Genomic DNA, 21,905 nt, shown 5'->3' with positions numbered 1-21,905 from the left:
AGAAACAATCATCTTCATGCCTTAGCCTACATGAAAGACCTAACATTCACAGTGTAACCCCCATCATCATCATCATCATCGTTTAACGTCCGCTTTCCATGCTAGCATGGGTTGGACGATTTGACTGAGGCCTGGCGAACCAGATGGCTGCACCAGGCTCCAATCTGATCTGGCAGTGTTTCTACAGCTGGATGCCCTTCCTAGCGCCAACCACTTCGGGAGTGTAGTGGGTATATCAGATATCTCTACTTTTAAACTGGTTCACTTATACAATTGCTAATCTACTACAAATATTAGCTCAAAGATGCATGTTTTCTCATCTCTATTCCTGATGCCACTAAAATATTCCCTACTCCTGCATATCCTGCATATCCTGCATTCCCTACTCCTAGCTCATCCAGTGTAGCAACTGTTTGCCATCCTTGCTGTATCTCTCATCCAAAACCCTGCACTTAACTCATTAGCCAATCATTACTCTCTTTGTTTAGTCCTCTTACTTGCTTTCCAACTGGCATTAAACTAAAGAAGTTCAAACTACACATCTACTGCAGTGACCTCACAAAACTGCCCCTCTTCCTTCATGTAATTAATGAAAATAAAAAGAAACTTAATTTGAAAATCAATTTGAAAAGAATAACTGATAAACAAGTAAAAGTGATTTGTCTCATCATCATCATCGTTTAACGTCCGCTCTCCATGCTAGCATGGGTTGGACGGTTCAACTGGGGTCTGGGAAGCCAGGAGGCTGCACCAGGCCCAGTCTGATCTGGCAGTGTTTCTACAGCTGGATGCCCTTCCTATAACACCAACCACTTCTTGAGTGTAGTGGGTGCTTTTTATGTGCCACCGGCACAGGTGCCAGATGAGGCTGGCAAACGGCCATGATCAGTTGTTGCTTTTTACGTGCCACCGGCACAGAGGCCAGTCGGGGCGGTGCTATTGTCTATATATGGATAAGGGTTTTGAGTACATGTAAACAAAATATGATCAGACATTGCAGTACATACTTTTGGGTCATCAGCATTCACATGAAGAACAGGGTAACCATTTATTTTTGCCTGGTCTGAGCAATACCTGGAAGACCTGGAAGAATAAGAATACAGAGAAGACACATTTTAAATACATTCCTGAGTCTTAATATGCAATTAGAATGGAAAATAAATAAAATTATTTCTTTTCAGAAAGTATGAAGGTAACTTCATCAGGCTGGTGAATACAGTCAACTAAATTGAACAACCACCAAGCCATAATATATTGTTGTAGCTAATTTTACTGATTCCTAAATATACACAGAAAAGTGAGCTACAAAAAAAGAAACCACAATCAATCAAGCTGGCTTATTTTCATCACAATTGACAAAAGATTAGAGGAGTAGATATTTAGTAAAACACTCGAAAGAAATTTATTATTAGAAAGTATTACATGTTACTTTAGTTAGAAGGGATGTTATCTTGAGGTTAAGTGACAAGTCTCAAGACTCAAGCATCTTCCTTGGGGTCCTTATAAAATACAGGACAGCACTTTTCTGTAGGTTTCAATTCCAGTAACCTTCAATCTCTTTGGTAGTTGTCTGAATTTTGTGCCAAGTGCACCACTAATAACAAGAACAGATGCTACCTATTGTGTTCCACAATCTCTTAATCTCTATGGCTAGATCCTGGTATTTTTCAATTTCTTTGGTAACTACTCTATTATTATATAGTATTGTAAAGTCTATGATCTTACACTATTTTTTATATCCTCTACAATCATATCTGATCATCTCGCATCAACAGTATGGCCAGTTTTTATGGAAAATCCCATAAAATTCTGTAATTATTATTCACCATCACAGCCTCTGGCTTGGGTTCATGCCACTTTTCTATCACTTTATCCTCACTCAGCTAACATCCCAATGTACTTTCTTACTGACACAGTACACCTATGTTTACACTCTTTTTGTGCTAGCTTACTGCATTAAGTAAAGAGATGATTAATACTTTTGTTTCCTTTTCCACAGATTCTGCATTTACTTTTGGCTGAATTTTGTCAAGCTTTTGCCTTTAAAAAATTTGTTCCATATGGCTTGTTTCTGAGCAGTTAGTTGCATACTTTTTCTTTCTGCATCCATGATGGTGCACAGCTCAAGAATGATTACATAGACTTGAATATCTATGCTGATACAACCCCATCACATACTGTTCCTGGTTACCTCAGCACATACCACTAATATGTCCAAAACTCCATGTATGTCACCTGTGAGCTAGAATGACTTAGTAGCATGCACCACGCTTCTACTAATTGTTTCAGTTGCTCATGTAGTTACTAGCAGACACAAACACCCTCTTGACCGTTTCACCCATAACTCAGCAGAACATCTAGAATGAGACAGGTAGATGGAGACGGCTGGTAGGCTAGAGCAACATGAACTGAAATGCTTTGCTAAGGGACACACCATGCCACCTAATCTGGGAATTTGCACCCATGACCTTGTGATCATGAGTCCAACACCTTCACCGCTAGGCCATAGACTTTCACCTACTGTACTGCATCTGAAAAGTATATAATCTTCTGTATATCACCATGACTGATATCCAATCTACAGTGGAGAAGGCTAGCCACTGGATTTGGTTAAAAAGAGACGATGAGCGATGGATAGAAGTATATTGAGTTCTTCATAACCAGCTGATCTAGCAAGCGGGGCCTCATATCAGTGAGGGGGGCTGGTGCGCATTGATGCCGTCGAGAGGTAGGCCCCAAAACGGCACGCATTCTCTCCTGATGACCCCATACACTTGCTAGCTTCCGGTATATGGAGCTTTTAACTGGTAGCACTTGCATGTGCAAGTTGTTTGCAAGACATTAAGTACTTTTACAAATAGATGTCTTTCTTAATAATAAACACTTAGTAGTAAAGTAAGAAGTCAGTCACACATACTGAGGAAAGCAGAATTATGTGCCTTGCTCATGAACACAAATGAATGGTCTTTGACAAAAGTTCAACTATACTCATAAATATCTGCCTTACAGAATCATAGCCATTTGGAACCTTGTATGAAGTAAAGGTTTGATTCAAACTCAAGCCATGGGTAAGATTTCAACACTTGAAATTTTTTTAGCGATTATAGTTATATACTAATTAAGGTCATTGAAAATTTACATGGACTCACCTTCCTCTTTCAGCTTCAGTTGTGAAACCAATTTGGTTATTAACTATCAGATGTATGCTGCCACCAACAGAGAAATGTGCACACTCAGCAAAACTGAAGGTTTCACTGATAATACCCTGAAATTGTAATGAAAGCACAAAATAATAATAAGCTTGATAACAGTGAAGAGGATATTGGAGATGGTGATGATGATGATGCCAATATTGATGATGGTAGCCTTCTTTTTTCATATAAACATAGCCAATTATCCAAATCCCCATTGAAAAGTGGCCGTTTTGGGTTAAAGACTCTATTGGGGATAGAAAAGTGAAAAGCTCCAATTTGAGAAGACTGGTGTTGGTCTACCTCAGCAAATAGCATTTCAACAACAGTGAATTTCTTCTCTGATGAGGTTCCTTGCTCCAAATATTTTACAATTCTTTTCATATCAAGGCACACAAACTATTTGGTGAATTCCAGTGACGGGACGTTGCTCAATATGCGACAATAAGATATGGGCAAGTTAAATAGAGCACAGTAAATGGAAATTAGAAGTTTCCAAAATAACATAGAAAGCATATTCTATGAAGAGTTGGTTAAGTTCTTAGTAAACCAAGTCAGTGCCCTAGTTTCAATGTCAAACTTTAAGTCTCATTCCTATCACACAGCTAATAGAATACCCTGGAGAAAAGGTACATGTGTGTGTGTGTGTGTGTGTGTGTATATATATATATATATATATATATATATACTCTTTACTTTTTTACTTGTTTCAGACATTTGACAGTGGCCATGCTGGAGCACCGCCTTTAGTCGATCAAATCGACCCCGGGACTTATTCTTTGTAAGCCCAGTACTTATTCTATCGGTCTCTTTTGCCGAACCGCTAAGTGACGGGGACGTAAACACACCAGCATCGGTTGTCAAGCAATGCTAGGAGGACAAACACAGACACACACACACATATATACATATATACGACAGGCTTCTTTCAGTTTCCGTCTACCAAATCCACTCACATGGCATTGGTCGGCTCGGGGCTATAGCAGAAGACACTTGCCCAAGATGCCACGCAGTAGGACTGAACCCGCAACCATGTGGTTGGTTAGCAAGCTACTTACCACACAGCCACTCCTGCGCCTATATATATATATATATATAGTAGAATAAGAAACAGAAAGTCCTTAGTGATGCAAACAGGAAAAACAGAACTCAAAATAAGAGAATATGTATATTCTTTATTAATACTTAGCAGAAGCAACAGAGAGACTCAAGGGCTGGGAGTTTTGTGCATCAGCAGAAACTCTTGACCCTTGAACCACTCTGTTGCTTCTGCTAAATATTAATAGTATATATCATCATCATCATCATCATTTAACATCCATTTTCCATTCTGGCACGGGTTGGATGGTTTGACTGAAAACTGGTAAACTCCACCAGGTTACAATCTGATTTGCCATGGTTTCTACAGTTGGATGCCTTTCCTGATGCCAACCACTTCAAGAGTGTAGTGAGTGTTTTTTACATGCAATACAAACATTTTAGAGTGTTTGGATGTCAATCTGAGACATGTACCAAGAGTGATAAAAATCAAACATTCAGTCAACATCAAGGTGTTTTGAATGATCACTAGTGATGGTGATGTTATGCTTCCATTCATCTTCCCAGACTCAACATCTTCTCAGACTCAACATGGAGGCCTACATCATGTGCTTGGGAGGAAGCAGTGCTGCCCTGGGTCAAGAGGGTGGCTGTTGGAAGACCCTGTGTCTGGCAACAGGACTCTGCATTGTGCCACACATGCAGGAGAATCCAGTCATGGCTGTCAGACAATTTCTGCAACCACCTCACTCCTAACATTTGGCCACCTAACTCCCCAGACTGCAACCACCTTGATTATTATGTGTGGGGTGCAGTGGAGTGAGAGACCAACAAAACTCCTTGTAACACCAAAGATGAACTGAAGGCAAGGATTATGGCAGCATTCACCAACTTAAACAAGAAGACCGTCCAGAAAAGTTGCATAAGATTGATGTGGTATACAGTCTACAGGTCTAGGGGAGCAGGGACTGGTGCAATAGCAACAGAGGAGATATAAAAGACATAGCTTGGGCGTTGGAGAGTGAAGAGCTGCTAATTAGATGAATGTAATATGACTTTAAAAGGTGAAGAAATATTTACAATGAGATGAAAAAGCAACAGATCAAAAATAAAACTATAAGTACCTGAGCAGAGAAGGAAGCATCACCGTGTACTTGGAAACAAAGTACATCTTTATTTTGAGTATCACTGTCATGACCATAGTCTCCGATCTTCAGGGATTGTATCTTTGCACGTGCCTTGCCCACAGCCACAGGATTATTAGCCTGTTAAATAGAACAAACATTATTCTTATGACAAAAGGAAATAATAATACTAATAGTAATTTCTAACATAGGTACTCTCTATTTACTCTTTTACTTGTTTCAGTCATTTGACTGCAGTCATGCTGGAGCACCGCCTTTAATCGAGCAACTCGACCCCGGGACTTATTCTTTTTGTAAGCCCAGTACTTATTCTATCAGTCTCTTTTGCCAAGCCGCTAAGTAACAGGGACATAAACACACCAGCATCAGTTGTCAAGCAATGCTAGGGGGACAAACACAGACACACACACATATATATATATATACATACATACGACAGGCTTCTTTCAGTTTCTGTCTACCAAATCCACTCACAAGGCATTGGTCGGCCCGGGGCTATAGCAGAAGACACTTGCCCAAGATGCCACGCAGTGGGACTGAACCCGGAACCATGTGGTTGGTTAGCAAGCTACTTACCACACAGCCACTCCTGCGCCTACAAGAACAAAAAGCTAAACAGATGGGATTAGCCAATTAAATCAACACTAGAACTTGACAGGACTTCATTTCATCTCTTACTAAATACTGTAAAGAATTTTGCCCCAAAAGAAATTATGATTTCAATACTGAAACAAGATCACACATTGGTAGAGTGCTTCAATGGAAGAGGTTATGCTGGCCTCTATGGTATCTGAGATACAAATAAATTTCACATGATATTTTTATCTGATGCTCAACCAATTTACCCCTCCACCATTTACATGATAACAATAGTTTTTAACAGAGGTATAAAGGTACCAATTTCAGGGGGATAGTATAATTAATTAGATCAACCCATTTATTTGACTAGAATTTATTTATAAAATTACCAGCTGCACAAAAGGCAAATTTGATTCTCGCGAAGTTAGAACTTGAAGATATTACTAAATATTGCATTCTAACTGGTACTCTGTTGATTCCACCAATCACTGTGTTTTCTAATAATAATAATTTTTCAGGCACAAACCCACACATTTTTAGAGAAACACACAGTCAATAAATATGATACAATAAGTATGATACAGTATTCATTTAAGTGATGATATTTATCAAGTTATAAATCATCATCATCATTATTATTGGAAATTCATTCATACAATGTGCATGCATCAGGCTATAAAGTAAATGGCATTTGAAGGCGGCAAGCTGGCAGAAACGTTAGCGTGCTGGGCGAAATGCTCAGCAGTATTTCGTCTGTCGTTAAGTTCTGAGTTCAAATTCCACCAAGGTCAACTTTGCCTTTCATCCTTTCGGGGTCGATAAATAAAGCACCAGTTTCACACTGGGGTCGATGTAATTTACTTAATCCCTTTGTCTGTCCTTGTTTGTCCCCTCTGTTTAGCCCCTTGTGGGCAGTAGAAGGCATAGCATAGGTGCAGGCATGGCTATGTGGATAAGGACTTTATTTGTTAGCATATAGTCTTGAGTTCTATTTCACTGTATGGCACTTTAGGCAGAGTAATACTTTGTGAGTGAAAGTGACAGACGAAAACTATACAGAAGTCCATTGTATGTGTAAAGATATTTCACTGTATCAACCAGAATATCTGTTCTTATATACCATTGGTCACAATGTGCTTCCTTGCATTGATGTAGCTTTTGAATGAATGCCACCCTGATGGCTAAATGGACAGGGCTCTGTGTATGCATGTGTGTGTGCTTACATTCTGCAACTTACCATGGAGAGTAATGAGCAAAAAGTGGTGACATTTGTTGACAAACCTTGCTTATGAATCAACCCATATCTCTGTGCTTTCTAAGATGACTAGTATAAAAATGTTCCTCATTTGAAAAACAGATGAGGTTAAGCAACAGGAAGAGCATCTGGTTCTAAAAACAATGTCTCAATATGTATTCATCATCATCATCATCATCATCGTTTAACGTCCTCTTTCCATGCTAGCATGGGTTGGACAATTTGACTGAGGCCTGGCAAACCAGATGGCTGCACCAGGCTCCAATCTGATCTGACAGAGTTTCTACAGCTCGATGCCCTTCCTAACGCCAACCACTCCGAGAGTGTAGTATTCGTTCACTCTAAACGAACATGGAAAAATGGACATAAAATGAATGAACAAACCTGTGCCATATGATACTTTGAACTTACCTCTAAATGAGATGGATTAGGAATCAAAGACACATGAACAGTATTATCACCATATTTCAGATCTTGTGATGTGTCTGAAAACAGAGAAATCAGTAAGCGTAACTGCAGTTACTAACTATCAATTTGTTTGGTTCAAATATAAAACAATTCTAATATTCTTGGCAGACAAGCTTGAATGGATATGCATCCAAGTGTTAGTCTAATAGCTTGTAGTTTTAAGATTTCCATTCTTTTACTTTTAGATTCAACCACATCAGTCACTGAAGTGTTATACGCACTGGACTCTAATCTTTTGTGTTTCAACTACTCAGTCTTTTTAAGTTTCTATCTGTAGCATACACTTGAGTGAAATTCCTCTCCTCTCTATTATATATACATACATACGAACGTAGTAAATAACAGCTAGCCTGTGGCTGCAATTTGGACCCTGTTGTGTCTACTACTCTGATTGGTTGGTATTGGTGCAATTTGTCTCTTGCTCTATCGCACGCCAATAAGCAACCCAACCAATCGCAGCCTTCAAATAAGGTCATGTGTGACATACTGTTTTCTACCTCAGCTGAGCTACAGCTCCTTATAAAAAAACCTAACTTTTCCTTGTTTCAATGTCTTTAGTTTCAGATTTTTTAAGGTTTGGTCACTGACCACACAAGACACCGCCAGTTCCAGCGACAACACAACAGCAGCCACGTGGGACTCATCAATTTCGTCCAACAGCATTACGGTGACCTCCATTTCCGTCGCCACCATTTGTCCTAATGTCAACATCTCGCTATGTACTCGCCCTGGTTACAGCACTGCACTGTTCGTGAATTACCTCACCACGAATCAAAAGCGAATATACAACCTGCGAGAACTCCTGTACCAAGTGACCCAGGCAGCAGCATCACAGCCACAACTTCACGTACAACAAGTACCACAACCAGCTCTGTATCATCACCGCAACTTCTTGATCAGTATTTCAACTATCATGTACCACTGACTACGAACTAGTACTTTTCATTCTTGTGTCTATGAACTTACTCCGCACTTCGATGGCTACAGACTCTTTCACTGTCTCTTCTTCATCGCCATCCTTATATGTTCTTAACACACATACGTCTATGCCTACATACACACGCACACATATTATTCTTATGACAGCCTGTATATATGATGCACACAAAATCACACGTTAACATATCAATAAATCTTCTCTTAAAAATTCTACCCGGTTGAGTCTCTTATTTCTCTCTGGCACATATTTGCATTGTTCTATTTATATTTATTGTATCGACCATGTGATGTACTAAGGAGCCAGCACCTTGAAACTACAAAACAATTATAATGGAAAAGGAGATACTCCACAGGTATCTAAACCTTCATGCCCATTATAAGTCTTTTCTGTGTTATTCTCAGTGTACTCCTCAAAAGTTATACAGGCTGAAAATGTTGTTTAACTCCAGGTCAGCCATAATTAGGCAAATTTATAGTTAAAGGCACTCCAGCCATGATCATCCTGTTTTGTAAGAATCTATAAGACTACATTATATAAAGCATCCTTCTCCTTTCTTTAAGGCAGTAAAGTATGATTTGAGAGATTTGGCTGTTATATCTAACCTGTTGAGTGACCACATAAAGTTTCACACAAAGTTTCACACAGGAGATGTATAACAATGCATGTTTCAATAGGTAATTTGTCTTCTCCTGGACACATTCTTCCATCCTTTGTTAGCTTTTATTGTTAAACCTCCTCAGTGTCCACACACACGCTTCTTCCACTTAACTGGTGGAAAAAGGGCTGATTTAGTTGTCCAGACCACCTGACAGATTCCCAGGGTTACTAGGAACCAGTAGTAGCTAAAAGAGACCTTTATCTGGGTATAGATAAAAACAACATTTACATAGACATATAAATTCAAAAGTCTTATTTACGTATGTCTATATATAAAACTAGCAGTATCGCCCGGCGTTGCTCTGGTTTGTAAGGGAAATAACTATATAAGCATTTTTAGAGAGTTACTTCCCTTATATAATAGCAAAAAAAATGCATTAAAAATGGGAAAAAATTATGGCAAATTTTTTTTTAAATCGTAGACTCATCGTAGACGTGCGCTAATACCCAGAAGGGCTCGATATGAATCACGACTGTAAGATACCCGGTTTTGGTTAAACTGCACCGCAAAATGTGGGAGTAGTTAGGAATCTAAATCATAGGAGACAGACACACAACTTCACTTTTATATATAAAGATGAAAAAAAAAACCCCAGAAAATTAAGGAATTTAACACTTACATAAATGTGATAAAACATCACCACTACCCTTGGCCATAGGAGGTAACTCTGTCAGACCTTTCATCTATAAGAGAATAATTTATGAATGTCAGGTATATTAAAATATGAAAAAAAAGAAAACTTTAGTTTATATATGACTTAACACTGAGAATTACTAATTCAGCCAATTTTTTTTTACTAGACACTGACTTTAGGAAGAGAATATGCCTATAAAGACCCTATCAAAAATTGAAATATATGAGCAAGACATGGTCCCTTGATTCAGACCACAACAACTTGTACAATCCATGCCAGCATGGAAAGCATATAATAATGATGATAATAATAATCATATCCCAAACAGCACTGTACCAATGTTGACGCAAGAGAATACCCTCCATCAGGCATTTGCCATATTCTGAACGCCTTACTTCCCTGGGCATAGATACATTGAAACTCCGACATCTGGCAGCTGACTTGGCAGACACCCATAAAATTATTAACAATCTTACAAACAATAACTCTGAGCACCTTTTCAGACTCCACCTCTCTAACACCCGTGGACATGTTTACAAAGTCAGAAAATAGCACAGCTCCCATGACTTCAGGAAACATTTTTTCACGCTGAGAGTTGCTGAAGCATGGAACAAACTGCCGGCATCAGTTGTTAGTTGTCGGAGCACTGCATCCTTCAAAACGTCCATGCTTCCTGAGATTCGCCAACACTACACCTGATTTTCTCCCCTCCATACACATACAAGCATGTATCTGACTCATACACTGTTCACTTTCCAGACATTTGTACATTACTGCACATGCTTTATACGCACTTTTGACAAGTTGTGGTGTACCTGAGCACTGTACACAATAATTTCATTATTATTATTATTTATTACAAATGTACAGGTACATAGCATGTAAACTTTGAAATATGTAAAGTATACAGCTATTTGAAATTATAGTAGAGAAAACACAAATACGCAGCAAGGTACAAGAAGCTGATGTCACTCCAGATAATGTCAAACAATCTTATTTCTTCTTCTTGTTCAAATATTTCAAGACTAGTCCAGGAAGGCTCAGCAATGTTATTTTACAAGTGTACTTACTTGTACTTGTGGCGACATTCACCCTGGGCGGGTTGAGTCGGCTTCTTCCACCACCCTCGAGGTATCTCAAACCATGGCAGTGGAAGAAGTTTCGTGGGAGTATGAATTTTACAAGTGGTCCCCAACAATACCGCATGTAGAGACATCCTGTTTGCTGCAGATTGTCCACAGACACAGGGACAGAACGACCGAAGAGCCGCCAGTTGCCGAAACAGACACTCCGAGGATTTTCACCAGAGCCCTGTCTGCCAGGTTGTGGCCCTAATACTACTCGGTGTTGGACCAATCCGCCTTGGGTGGCTCTGCCAGGAACCGAAGTTCCCAATGGCATAGCTCTGACACTACCCGTTGCCAGCGCCCCCACCACGGTGAGGAGGGGATGGACTTTGGGGACGCTTTTACAAGAGTATATGTAACAGACATGTATACATATAAATATCATGGATAAGTGAAAGTTTTTCAATGTAAGGGCTTATATGACCAACACAAATTTTATTATTTTGTTATACTAAGTTCAACTTCCGTTAAGACTAAAGCTTAAAATGAGATGTTTAACAAACCCTGCTAAGATGGTGTTCCCTACGTATACTTTATAAAAGAAAATAGGGTTCTTGTAAACCAAATTGCTTAATAGGACTTATATCATCACCAGTTTTAATTTTTAAAAAAATAGACGGCGAAGTTTCGGTTGTCGTAGCACACGTTTCCGTCGATTTCCGTAAAAAACTTTTATTTTTTTACATATGGCTTTGCGGGAATATTTGAAGTAATGAGAGCGAAAGAGACTAAGAAGAAGCGATTTTATGACAAGGGAATTTCTTTTTGAAGTCCCCGTGTGTGTGTTTGATGGGGTGTGGGAGACAGACAGTATGTTGTGTAAGTGAAGTGCTTCTGTTAGTGTGTGTGAAGAGACAGAGAGAGTAATGTGTGAAAGAAAGAGATAACTGAAATTTTTTACTCGGTGTATGTGTATATGTATGTCTGCATGTATGTGTGTGTGTGTATGTATGTGTGTGTGTATGTATGGCCGATTCAGTGTATACATTTTTTACGGAAATCGACGGAGGAAATTGACGGAAACGTGTGCTACGACAAGCGAAACATCGCCAAATAGACAAATTTCTCTACCAAAAGGCACTTTAGGTAGAAGTAAAAGAAGTAATCTGTGGCAAAAATGTAAAAACATACCTTTCGGAACATACGAACAGGAGGGAAATCCAGCATTGTAGTCAGAAAGTTAAGCCGACCACGATGGGGCATACACATGACTACGTCTGTGACACCATCTGAAAGAAAAGCATTGCAATTTAAAATTTACTGTAATTTATCTTTTATCATTTACTTGTTTCCTATTTCTTTATTGCCCACAAGAGGCTAAACATAGGGGGTGACAAACAAGGACAGACAAACGGATTAAGTCGATTACATCGACCCCAGTGTGTAACTGGTACTTAATTTATCAACCCTGAAAGGATGAAAGGCAAAGTCGACCTCGGCAGAATTTAAACTCAGGACGTAACGGCAGATGAAATACCTATTTCTTTATTTCCCACAGGGGGCTAAACATAGAGAGGACAAACAAGGACAGACGTAGGTATTAAGTCGATTACATCGACCTCAATGCGTAACTGGTCCTTAATTTATCGACCCCGAAAGGATGAAAGGCAAAGTCGACCTCGGCGGAATTTGAACTCACAACGTAACACAGATGAAATACCAATAAGCATTTTGTCCGGTGTGCTAACATTTCTGCCAGTTCACCGCCTTATCATTTACTTGTTTCCATCATTGAACTGTGGCCATACTGGGGCACTGTTTTGAAGGGTTTAGTAGAACAAATCGACCACAGTACTTATTTTGTCAAGTTTAGTATCTATTCTTTTGGCCTCTATTGCCAAAATCATTATGTTTCAGGGATGTAAACAAACCACTCTCAGTTGCAAAATGGTGGCAGAAGAGACAATGACACATACATATACAGATATGCAAAAGGCTTCCACACAGTTTCCATCTCTGAAATTCACTCACAAAGCATTGGTTGGCCTGAGACTATGGTAGAACTCCCTTGCCAAACATTATGTGTTTGCAAAGCAAGTTTCTTAATCAGCATAGCCATGCCAATTAAGCTATGATTTATCATTTCCATTTCAATTCACAAAATGGCCAGAAGTATAGAGGTATGTTACTAGTAAACTGAATTAATAACAATTTTGGACGTTTTTCCTTTGAAAAGACAAATTCTCAGAGCAGTAATGGCAGGACCAAAATGAATATTATTGCTTTTGAACGGTCAAAAATATTAAAAGTAAGAAACAGTAAAACTTACAATTGGATGATCTAGAAAAGATTTCATCAAAAGCTGCCATCATACTTTCACAACCTTCTCCTCCATATCTTTTGACGGTGGTAAACTTGGAAGCAAGGAATTGGTCGAATGTCTGATAATAGTAATAATTTACAATTGAAGTCAGAAGTGTGGTTATCCAACAACTTAGTATACTCTCTCTTTTTACTTGTTTCAGTCATTTGACTGCGGCCATGCTGGAGCACCACCTTTAGTCGAGCAACTTGACCCCGGGACTTATTCTTTTGTAAGCCCAGTACTTATTCTATCGGTCTCTTTTGCCGAACCGCTAAGTAACGGGGACGTAAACACACCAGCATCGGTTGTCAAGCAATGCTAGGGGGACAAACACAGACACACAAACACACACACGCATATATATATATATACATATATACGACGGGCTTCTTTCAGTTTCCGTCTACCAAATCCACTCACAAGGCTTTGGTCGGCCCGAGGCTATAGTAGAAGACACTTGCCCAAAGTGCCACACAGTGGGACTGAACCCGGAACCATGTGGCTGGTAGACAAGCTACTTACCACGCAGCCACTCGATGATGATGATAATGATGATGATTAAAAAAATGTTATTGACATAATAAATGTATGAGCAGTATCTTTTATTAGATATGGAGTTGAAATTGTAGATTGGACATAAAGAAACTTGACAGAAAATCTGGGAAGCTGTTGACTATGTGTGGAGCCCACCATCTGAAAGCTAATATTAACTGGCTATACTTGAAGAGAGACCAGGGTGGAAGAGGCTTAATGGCTGTGGAAGAGAGTATGGACAGAGGAAAAAAAAAGCCAACTAGAATATTTACACACCAGCAAAACATTTGAGCGAGGCTGTTGCCAGTGCCGCTGGACTGACTCCTGTGCAGGTGGCACATAAAAAACACCATTTTGAGCGTGACCGTTGCCAGTAATGCCAGACTGGCCCTCGTGCCGGTGGCACGTAAAAGCACCCACTACACTCATGGAGTGGTTGGCGTTAGGAAGGGCATCCAGCTGTAGAAACTCTGCCAGATCAGATTGGAGCCTGGCGCAGCCATCTGGTTCGCCAGTCCTCAGTCAAATCATCCAACTCATGCTAGCATGGAAAGTGGACGTTAAAGGATGATGATGATGTAATGAATAAAAAAACAGGTGATCAAGTGGGAAATAGAAAAAAAGAACAAGAATGAAATCCAAAGAGAATGCATTAAACAAATTGAAGAGAAGCCTTTGTATGGTCAGTTTTGGAAAGCCACTGACGATGTATGTGGAACAAAATCCTGGGCTTGGTTGAAAAAATGGCAACTAAAAATAGAAACAGAGAGCCTTATAAACAGCTCAAGATGAAGCGCTAAGATCAAGCGGTTTGAGAAGATGTGTGTATGGGAAGAAGGTGCCAGCAAAATTTAGAGTATAAGGAATTCAGGATGAAATGATGGCACACACTGTAGCAGAATGTGGCACGTTGGCTCAAAGAGAATATAAGTAATGGAGGCATGAATAAGCTGTGAGTTTTGCACTGGAAGCTTTGTCAGAAATGGGGATTTGAAGTTGGAAATACTTGGTATAATCATTGGCCTGAAAGAGCGCATGAAGAAGAGAAAAGCAAGATTTTATGGAATAAGAAGATAGAAAATAATAAACTAGATATAATGTCTTGCAAACAACTTGCACATGCAAGTGCTACCAGTTAAAAGCTCCGTATACTGGAAGCCAGCAAGTGTATGGGGTCGTCAGGAGAGAATGTGCGCCGTTTCTGGGCCTACCTCTCGACGGCATCAATGCGCACCGGCCCCCCTCACTGATATGAGGCCCCGCTTGCTAGATTAGCTGGTTATGAAGTTAAACTCAATATCCTTCTAGCCATCGCTCATCGTCTCTTTTTAACCAAATCCAGTGGCTAGCCTTCTCCACTGTAGATTGGATATCAGTCATGATGGTATTGACTTTACGATGAGTTAGGCCTAACGATAACAACAGTCGTCTCACAGACAAGGAAAAGCAAAGTTGCTCACTGACTGATCCATCATGTCTGTCTGATTTCAGGTTTGTAAAGAGAGAAGATGAAAAATTTAAAATCATCATCATCATCGTTTAACGTCCGTTTTCCGCGCTAGCACGGGTTGGACGGTTCGACCGGGGATCTGGGAAGCCAGGGGCTGCACCAGGCTCCAGTCTGATCTGGCAGTGTTTCTACAGCTGGATGCCCTTCCTAATGCCAACCACTCCGCGAGTGTAGTGGGTGCTTTTTACGTGCCACCTGCACAGGTGCCAGGGGGGTCCGGCATCGGCCACGATCGGTTGGTGCTTTTAATGTGCCACCGGCACGGAAGCCAGCCAAGGCAGCGCTGGCATCGGCAATGTTCGGATGGTGCTTTTTATGTGCCACCGGCACTGGAGCCAGTCGAGGCAGCACTTAGGTTTAAATTTTTTATCATTTGACATTTTTATGTTTCAGGTTCTATATGTGACTGTTTAATCATGCCATGTATAAAAGAAGCCTTGGAACTGTCTGAATTTCAAAAAGGCCATATTGTGGGTCATTCTGAAGGTGGACTTAGTCAGCGTAAAATTGCAGAAAACTTTGGGATCCTACTTTCAACAGTTGATAGAGTGATTGTGCAATTCACCAGAGCAGGGAAGGAGTCCACATCACCTCGCCCAGATCAACCAGGGGCCTCTGACAGGACCCTTCTCTTTGCTAAGAGAAATGTGGAGGATAATCCTCGTTGCAAGGCCTCTGCTATAGCAGAACAAGTTGATGTCAGTCCCAGAACAGCTGTCAGGTATCTCCACAAACTTGGTTACTATGGCAGAGCAGCAAGAAGGAAGCCACTTATTTGACCAACCAACATCAAACAGAGAAAAGATTGGGTTAGTTAGATGGTGGAGAGGCCACTAGCATTTTGGAACACTGTCATATTCTCTGAAGAGTCCAGATTTGCTGTATTTCCTGACAGTGGTTGAGTATGTGTCTGGAGACTCTGTGAGTAAGAATTTGATGTGAAAAGATTACAGCCAACAATGAAACACGGCAGCTATTCTGTGATGATCTGGGGAGCAATTTGGAGCAATGGTTGATCAGAGCTGGTGGAGTGTGAGGGAAACATAAACTCAGATAAATATGTGTCCATATTGCAGAAAGGACTCCTTCCAGTCTTCTCCAGTGGTGAAATGATTAAGGAAGATTCTTTATTTATGGAAGATGGGGCTCCTTGTCACACAGTTAAAATGACCCAAGATTTGTTGGATGAGAAAGGCATTAAAAAGCTTCCAAGGCCAAGCCAGATCTTTTGAGATTACTGCATGAAACTTGGCAAGAAATTCTGCAAGAATATATTCATCATCTGATCAGTAATATGCCCAAATGGGTCTTTGCATTGAAAAATAAAAAGGGTATGTCTACTAAACATTAAATATTCACATTACAACAATTAATAATTTGAGTGTATAATTTCAGATTTAATAAATTTTAATGATTATAAGGGTGTCTATTTACTTCTGAACGTCTGTGTTTGTGTGTGTGTGTGTGTGTTATATATATATATTATATATATATATATATATTATATATATATATATATATATATTATATATATAGAGAGAGAGAGAGAGGAGAGAGAGAGAGAGAGAGAAGCCTGTCATACATGTATATATGGCAGGCTTCTTTCAGTTTCCATCTACAAAATCCACTAACAAGGCTCGGGTTGGCCTGAGGTTATAGTAGAAGACTCTTAGCCAAGGTGTCACACTGTGGGGCTGAACTTGGAATTATGTAGTTGAGAAGTAAGCTTCTTACCACATAGCCATGTCTGTGTCTATAAATCCCTTAAAATTTGAAATTTCAAGGAATTTGGAATATGAAAACTGTAAAAGTTGTCTGTAATAATTGGTGCATTAGAGACTGTGAGTAATTATATAGACAAATAATTGAAGGAGATTGGAATGGAGAGTACTGTAGAGCTTCTGCAAAAAGTTTGCCTCTTAGGAACAGGAATGCTTATCAGAAAGGTTTTGAGCACTTGAAAGATTATTGAAAGCTTGTAGATATCAAAGGTTACAGGTAACATGTTACCCACTTAAACTCTACCAGCAATAGGACCAAACCTGAGTCAAGTTGAATAATAATGATAATAATAACAAAATTTCAGGGTCGATTAAATAAGTACCAGTTATGTGCTGGGGTCAATGTAATCGACTTAATCCCTTTGTCTGTCCTTGTCTGTCCCCTCTATGTTTAGCCCCTTGTGAGTAATAAAGAAATAAATAATAATTCTTTCAAATTTTGGTACAAGGCTGGCAATTTTGACAGGATGGGGCAAGTTGATTACATTGACCCAAGTTTTTGATTGGTGCTTTTACTTTATTGACCCTAAAGGATGAAAAGTAAAGTCAACCTTGGTGGGACTTGAACTCTGAAAGTAGAGCTGAGAGAAATGTTGCTGAAAATTTTGTCTGATGTGCTAACAATTCTGCCAGCTGGCTGCTTTAATGATATTTATAATAATAATAATTCTTTCTACTATAGGCACAAGACCTGAGATTTGGGGAGGAGGCTAGCAAATTATATTAATCCCAGGACCCAACTATTACTTATTTTATTGACTCTGAAAGGTAAAGTCATCCTTGGAAGAATTTTAACTCAGAATGTAAAGATTCACAAAATGCTGTGAAGTATTTTGTCCAGGATACTAACAATTCTGCTGTGTATGTCTTTAGGGATCCAAGTCAAAACCTAAAATTGCAGTAACACTCCCAATACTACAGGTGAACTGCTGGCCTTATGAAGAACAAAATGTCTGCTATATTTTCAAAAAAAAAAAAAAAATCAGAAAAGAAAAAGAAAAAATACATCTGAGTATAAGAGTTATCAAAGACTAGCACTATGACCCAGCAACGCCGGGTCATAGTGCCAGTACATGCATATACAGCTCCGTGCGAGTGCACATACACGCGAGTACTGTCCAAATCTCTGACCAATCACATACAACTAGCTGGCATTTAATTGGCGTGTCAAGTTTCAGGCATTTTGATTGGGTTTTGGATAGAAAATTCACAAAAAAGTCACTTCTATTGACTTTTTAATGGCTTTTCGGGGTGACTGGGGAAATGTAAAGATGTGCATGACTACCCTTGGATGGTTTTGAATGACCATAGAAAGTGCGAGCCCTCTAATTGTGGATTTGTATAAAGGACATGCGCGCGCACACACACACACACACACGCAGACAGACATTTTGCTGTTTATATATATAGAGATAATTGAATCTGTATTAAAAGAAACATATAAAAAAAAAAAAGCAGATTTAAAATGTTCACATCAAACCAATAGTAAGTTATTCAAAGACATATAAAAATTTTGAATACAATACCTGGCAACGAAGCATCAGCTTGGCCAGAGCGATCTGACGTTCAGCAGACACTTCAATGGAATCTTTTGTCTCAAAAGCATGAGCAAACCATTCTCGTTCCACTTCATTCTATGAAAGAAAATAATAACAACATTTTGGTTTTTGTTAAGCAGAGTGGCTTTCACTTATTTGGATGTTTGTTGTAATTTACTCCCAACCTGATTGCTCTGATTGAGACAGTCTAGCCATGACAATCCAATCTTTTTATCAGTCACAGCGTACCCTAGACTACATTTTCCAATGTGTTTTTATAGATAGTACGGTGTGGTTTGAAGATGATTTGGCTGCTATTCTAATAGGTCAAGAAACACATAGTGCTCCCTTATTGATTTGTGTGTGTCCAACACATGCCAGCAAGGAGCAGACATTAAATCATGATGATGATGATGATATGCATTCGTAATTTATACTTGTAAAACTAGACATGCATAATTTATGATGCAAAAATTACATAATTTATGCTAAGATAAGTACATTCATAAACATGTGCTCATATGTTTAAGCATGGGTGAGTAGTGAAATTCAGATCAGATTGTTGTGTAGCACCTTGAGTGAAATTTAGAAGTTGGAAACTGTACAGAAGCCTGTCATATATATATGTGTATGTGTGCATGTGTGTGCATGTACACGTGCATGCATATTTGTTTGAGTGTCTTTGCATGCATATTGCTTGTGTAGTGGTGATGATGTTCGTATCTCGTATAAACAAAAAGTCTGGTAGCTTAGTAGTTTGGCAAGCAAAGATATGGAATTATAATAATGAAAGTACATTATTTGTAAACAAGTAAAGGCTGGCATTAGGAAGGTAAACTCAGCCATAGAATACTGCTTCAAGAAGTCTTGTCCAGCCTATGCAAGCATTGAAAAAGAAGACATAAAATCATTGATGATGATGATGACAACAAAATGATGACTTGGCTACTTCATAGCAATCATAACTAAATAGAATTGATTGCTTTGAAGTATGAGGTGGTATCAAAAAGTTCCATAGCTAGTTATGCTTAATAAAAAATAACTTATTTACCTAAACACCATTCGAGCATGATCATTACCTGCGTCGCCTTACTAGCACTTGTGCAGGTGGCACGTGAAAAAACATTCAAGCGAGGTCGTTGCCAGTGCCGCTGGACTGGCTCCTGTGCAGGTGGCACATAAAAAGCACCATTTGAGCGTGGCCGTTGCCAGTACCACCAAACTGGCCCTCGTGCCAGTGGCTCATAAAAGCACCCACTACACTCTCGGGGTGGTTGGCGTTAGGAAGGGCATCCAGCTGTAGAAACTCTGCCAGATCAGATTGGAGTCTGGTTCGCCAGCCCTCAGTCAAATTGTCCAACCCATGCTAGCATGGAAAGCAGACGTTAAGTGATGATGATCATTATTTACCTAAGTTTTAAAATCATCTCCTTCGAAATAGTCACTTTGCACAGCAATACTCTGGTCCCAGCCAGCGTTCTTGCCACTTTTGGAATCCAGCCTGGAAGCTGTTTCCTGTAAGTGAGTTGAGGACCTTCTGAAATTCACTCTGAATCTCGACTGCGGTGTTAAAATGGTGACCTTTGAGCAGCATTTTCGTCTTGGGGAAGAGACGGAAGTTCGCAGGTGCCAAATCTGGCAAACAGGGAAGGTGTGGAAATGATATCTCTTTTACTTGTTTCAGTCATTTGACTGCGGCCATGCTGGAGCACCGCCTTTAGTCGAGCAACTCGACCCCGCGACTTAGTCTTTGTAAGCCCAGTACTTATTCTATCGGTCTCTTTTGCCGAACCGCTAAGTGATGGGGACATAAACACACCAGCATCGGTTGTCAAGCAATGCTAGGGGGACAAACACAGACACACAAACACACACGCACACACACATATATATATATATATACATATATGCGACGGGCTTCTTTCAGTTTCCGTCTACCAAATCCACTCACAAGGCTTTGGGCGGCCCGAGGCTATAGTAGAAGACACTTGCCCAAGGTGCCACGCAGTGGGACTGAACCCGGAACCACGTGGTTGGTAAGCAAGCTACTTACCACACAGCCATTCCTGCGATATGTTGTTTTTTGGCAAGAAACTCAAAAGTGTGGAGAACTCTGTGACAGGGTGCACTGTCTTTGTGAATCTTTGCGCTCTCCAGATCCAATTGTTTTTGCCAAATGTCTTCCCTTAGATGCTTCAAAACGTTGGATAATGTAACCCTAGGTGTGTTATATCAGAGTAAAATTCAAGACAGACATGTCTGGAACCTACCCCAGCAGAACTGAACTGGGGGACAAACAACAATAACCACAACACAGTACTGCTGCTACTGCTGCGTCGTTGTCATCGTCATCATCATCGTTTAACGTCCGCTTTCCATGCTGGCATGGGTTGGACTGGTGAACTGGATGGCTGCACCAGGCTCCAATCTTGATCTGGCAGAGTTTCTACAGCTGGATGCCCTTCCTAACGCCAACCACTCTGAGAGGGCCAGTCAGGCGTTTCTGGCAATGGTCACGCTCAAATGGTGTTTTTTATGTGTCTTTTTTTTTATTATCATCATTTAATGTCCATTTTCTATGGTGGCATAGGATGGATGATTTAACAGGAGCTGGCAAGCCAGAGAGCTAAACCAGGCTACATTTATCTGTTTTGGCAAAGTTTCTTTGGCAAGATGCCCTTCCTAATGCCAACCACTTTATAGAGTGTACTGGGTACATTTTATGTGACACCAGCAGATGTGCTTTTTACATGGCACTACATGGCACCCGTTATTATAAGAAAGACCACCAACAGCTAAAGTTACAGACAAATTTGTGTAATCTTACCTCTAAATGTTCAAATTCAGCACCGATATGTCCGCAGTACTGTCTTTGGAGATTCTCTATTAGTTCTTTAGGGGACTGGTAGCCATATCCACAATGTAGGATACCTTTAACATTTATGTCCGCTACCTCGTTATCTCCAGAGATGCCATAGCGTGATGGGTTCAGTTGTTGAATGCTCCTGTAAATAAACAAAGAGGGGAAAACAATAAAGTAGTAGTTTGAGATTAACCATTGTTATCATCATCATCATCATGAAGAGAAAAACACTGTCATCATAACAAACATACCTCTCTTTACTCTTACTTTTTTACTCTTTTACTTGTTTCAGTCATTTTGACTGCGGCCATGCTGGAGTGCCCCTGACTGGTGTCCGTG

General features: G+C 39.9%; 1 protein-coding gene across 2 annotated transcripts in view; it reads right to left on the bottom strand.

Moving 5' to 3' along the window:
• The window catches only part of LOC115210904 (probable 2-oxoglutarate dehydrogenase E1 component DHKTD1, mitochondrial), a 69,012-nt gene that overhangs the window by 34,670 nt on the left and 12,437 nt on the right, over positions 1-21,905 (bottom strand). For both annotated transcript variants that reach the window (XM_029779682.2, XM_036502592.1), the window contains exons 4-12: positions 21,531-21,708; positions 18,692-18,799; positions 13,305-13,416; positions 12,167-12,264; positions 9,894-9,957; positions 7,620-7,693; positions 5,354-5,494; positions 3,150-3,265; positions 1,008-1,083 (exon numbers count right to left, since the gene is read on the bottom strand). In XM_029779682.2, the coding sequence (XP_029635542.1) occupies positions 1,008-1,083; positions 3,150-3,265; positions 5,354-5,494; positions 7,620-7,693; positions 9,894-9,957; positions 12,167-12,264; positions 13,305-13,416; positions 18,692-18,799; positions 21,531-21,708 (967 nt within the window). The remainder of the gene's footprint in view (positions 1-1,007; positions 1,084-3,149; positions 3,266-5,353; positions 5,495-7,619; positions 7,694-9,893; positions 9,958-12,166; positions 12,265-13,304; positions 13,417-18,691; positions 18,800-21,530; positions 21,709-21,905) is intronic.

The sequence above is a fragment of the Octopus sinensis genome, linkage group LG4 (genome assembly GCF_006345805.1).
Source record: "Octopus sinensis linkage group LG4, ASM634580v1, whole genome shotgun sequence".
Taxonomy (NCBI): Eukaryota; Metazoa; Mollusca; class Cephalopoda; order Octopoda; family Octopodidae; genus Octopus; species Octopus sinensis.
Note: the sequence above shows the minus strand (reverse complement) of the source record. Positions and strands in the feature narration are given on the sequence as shown.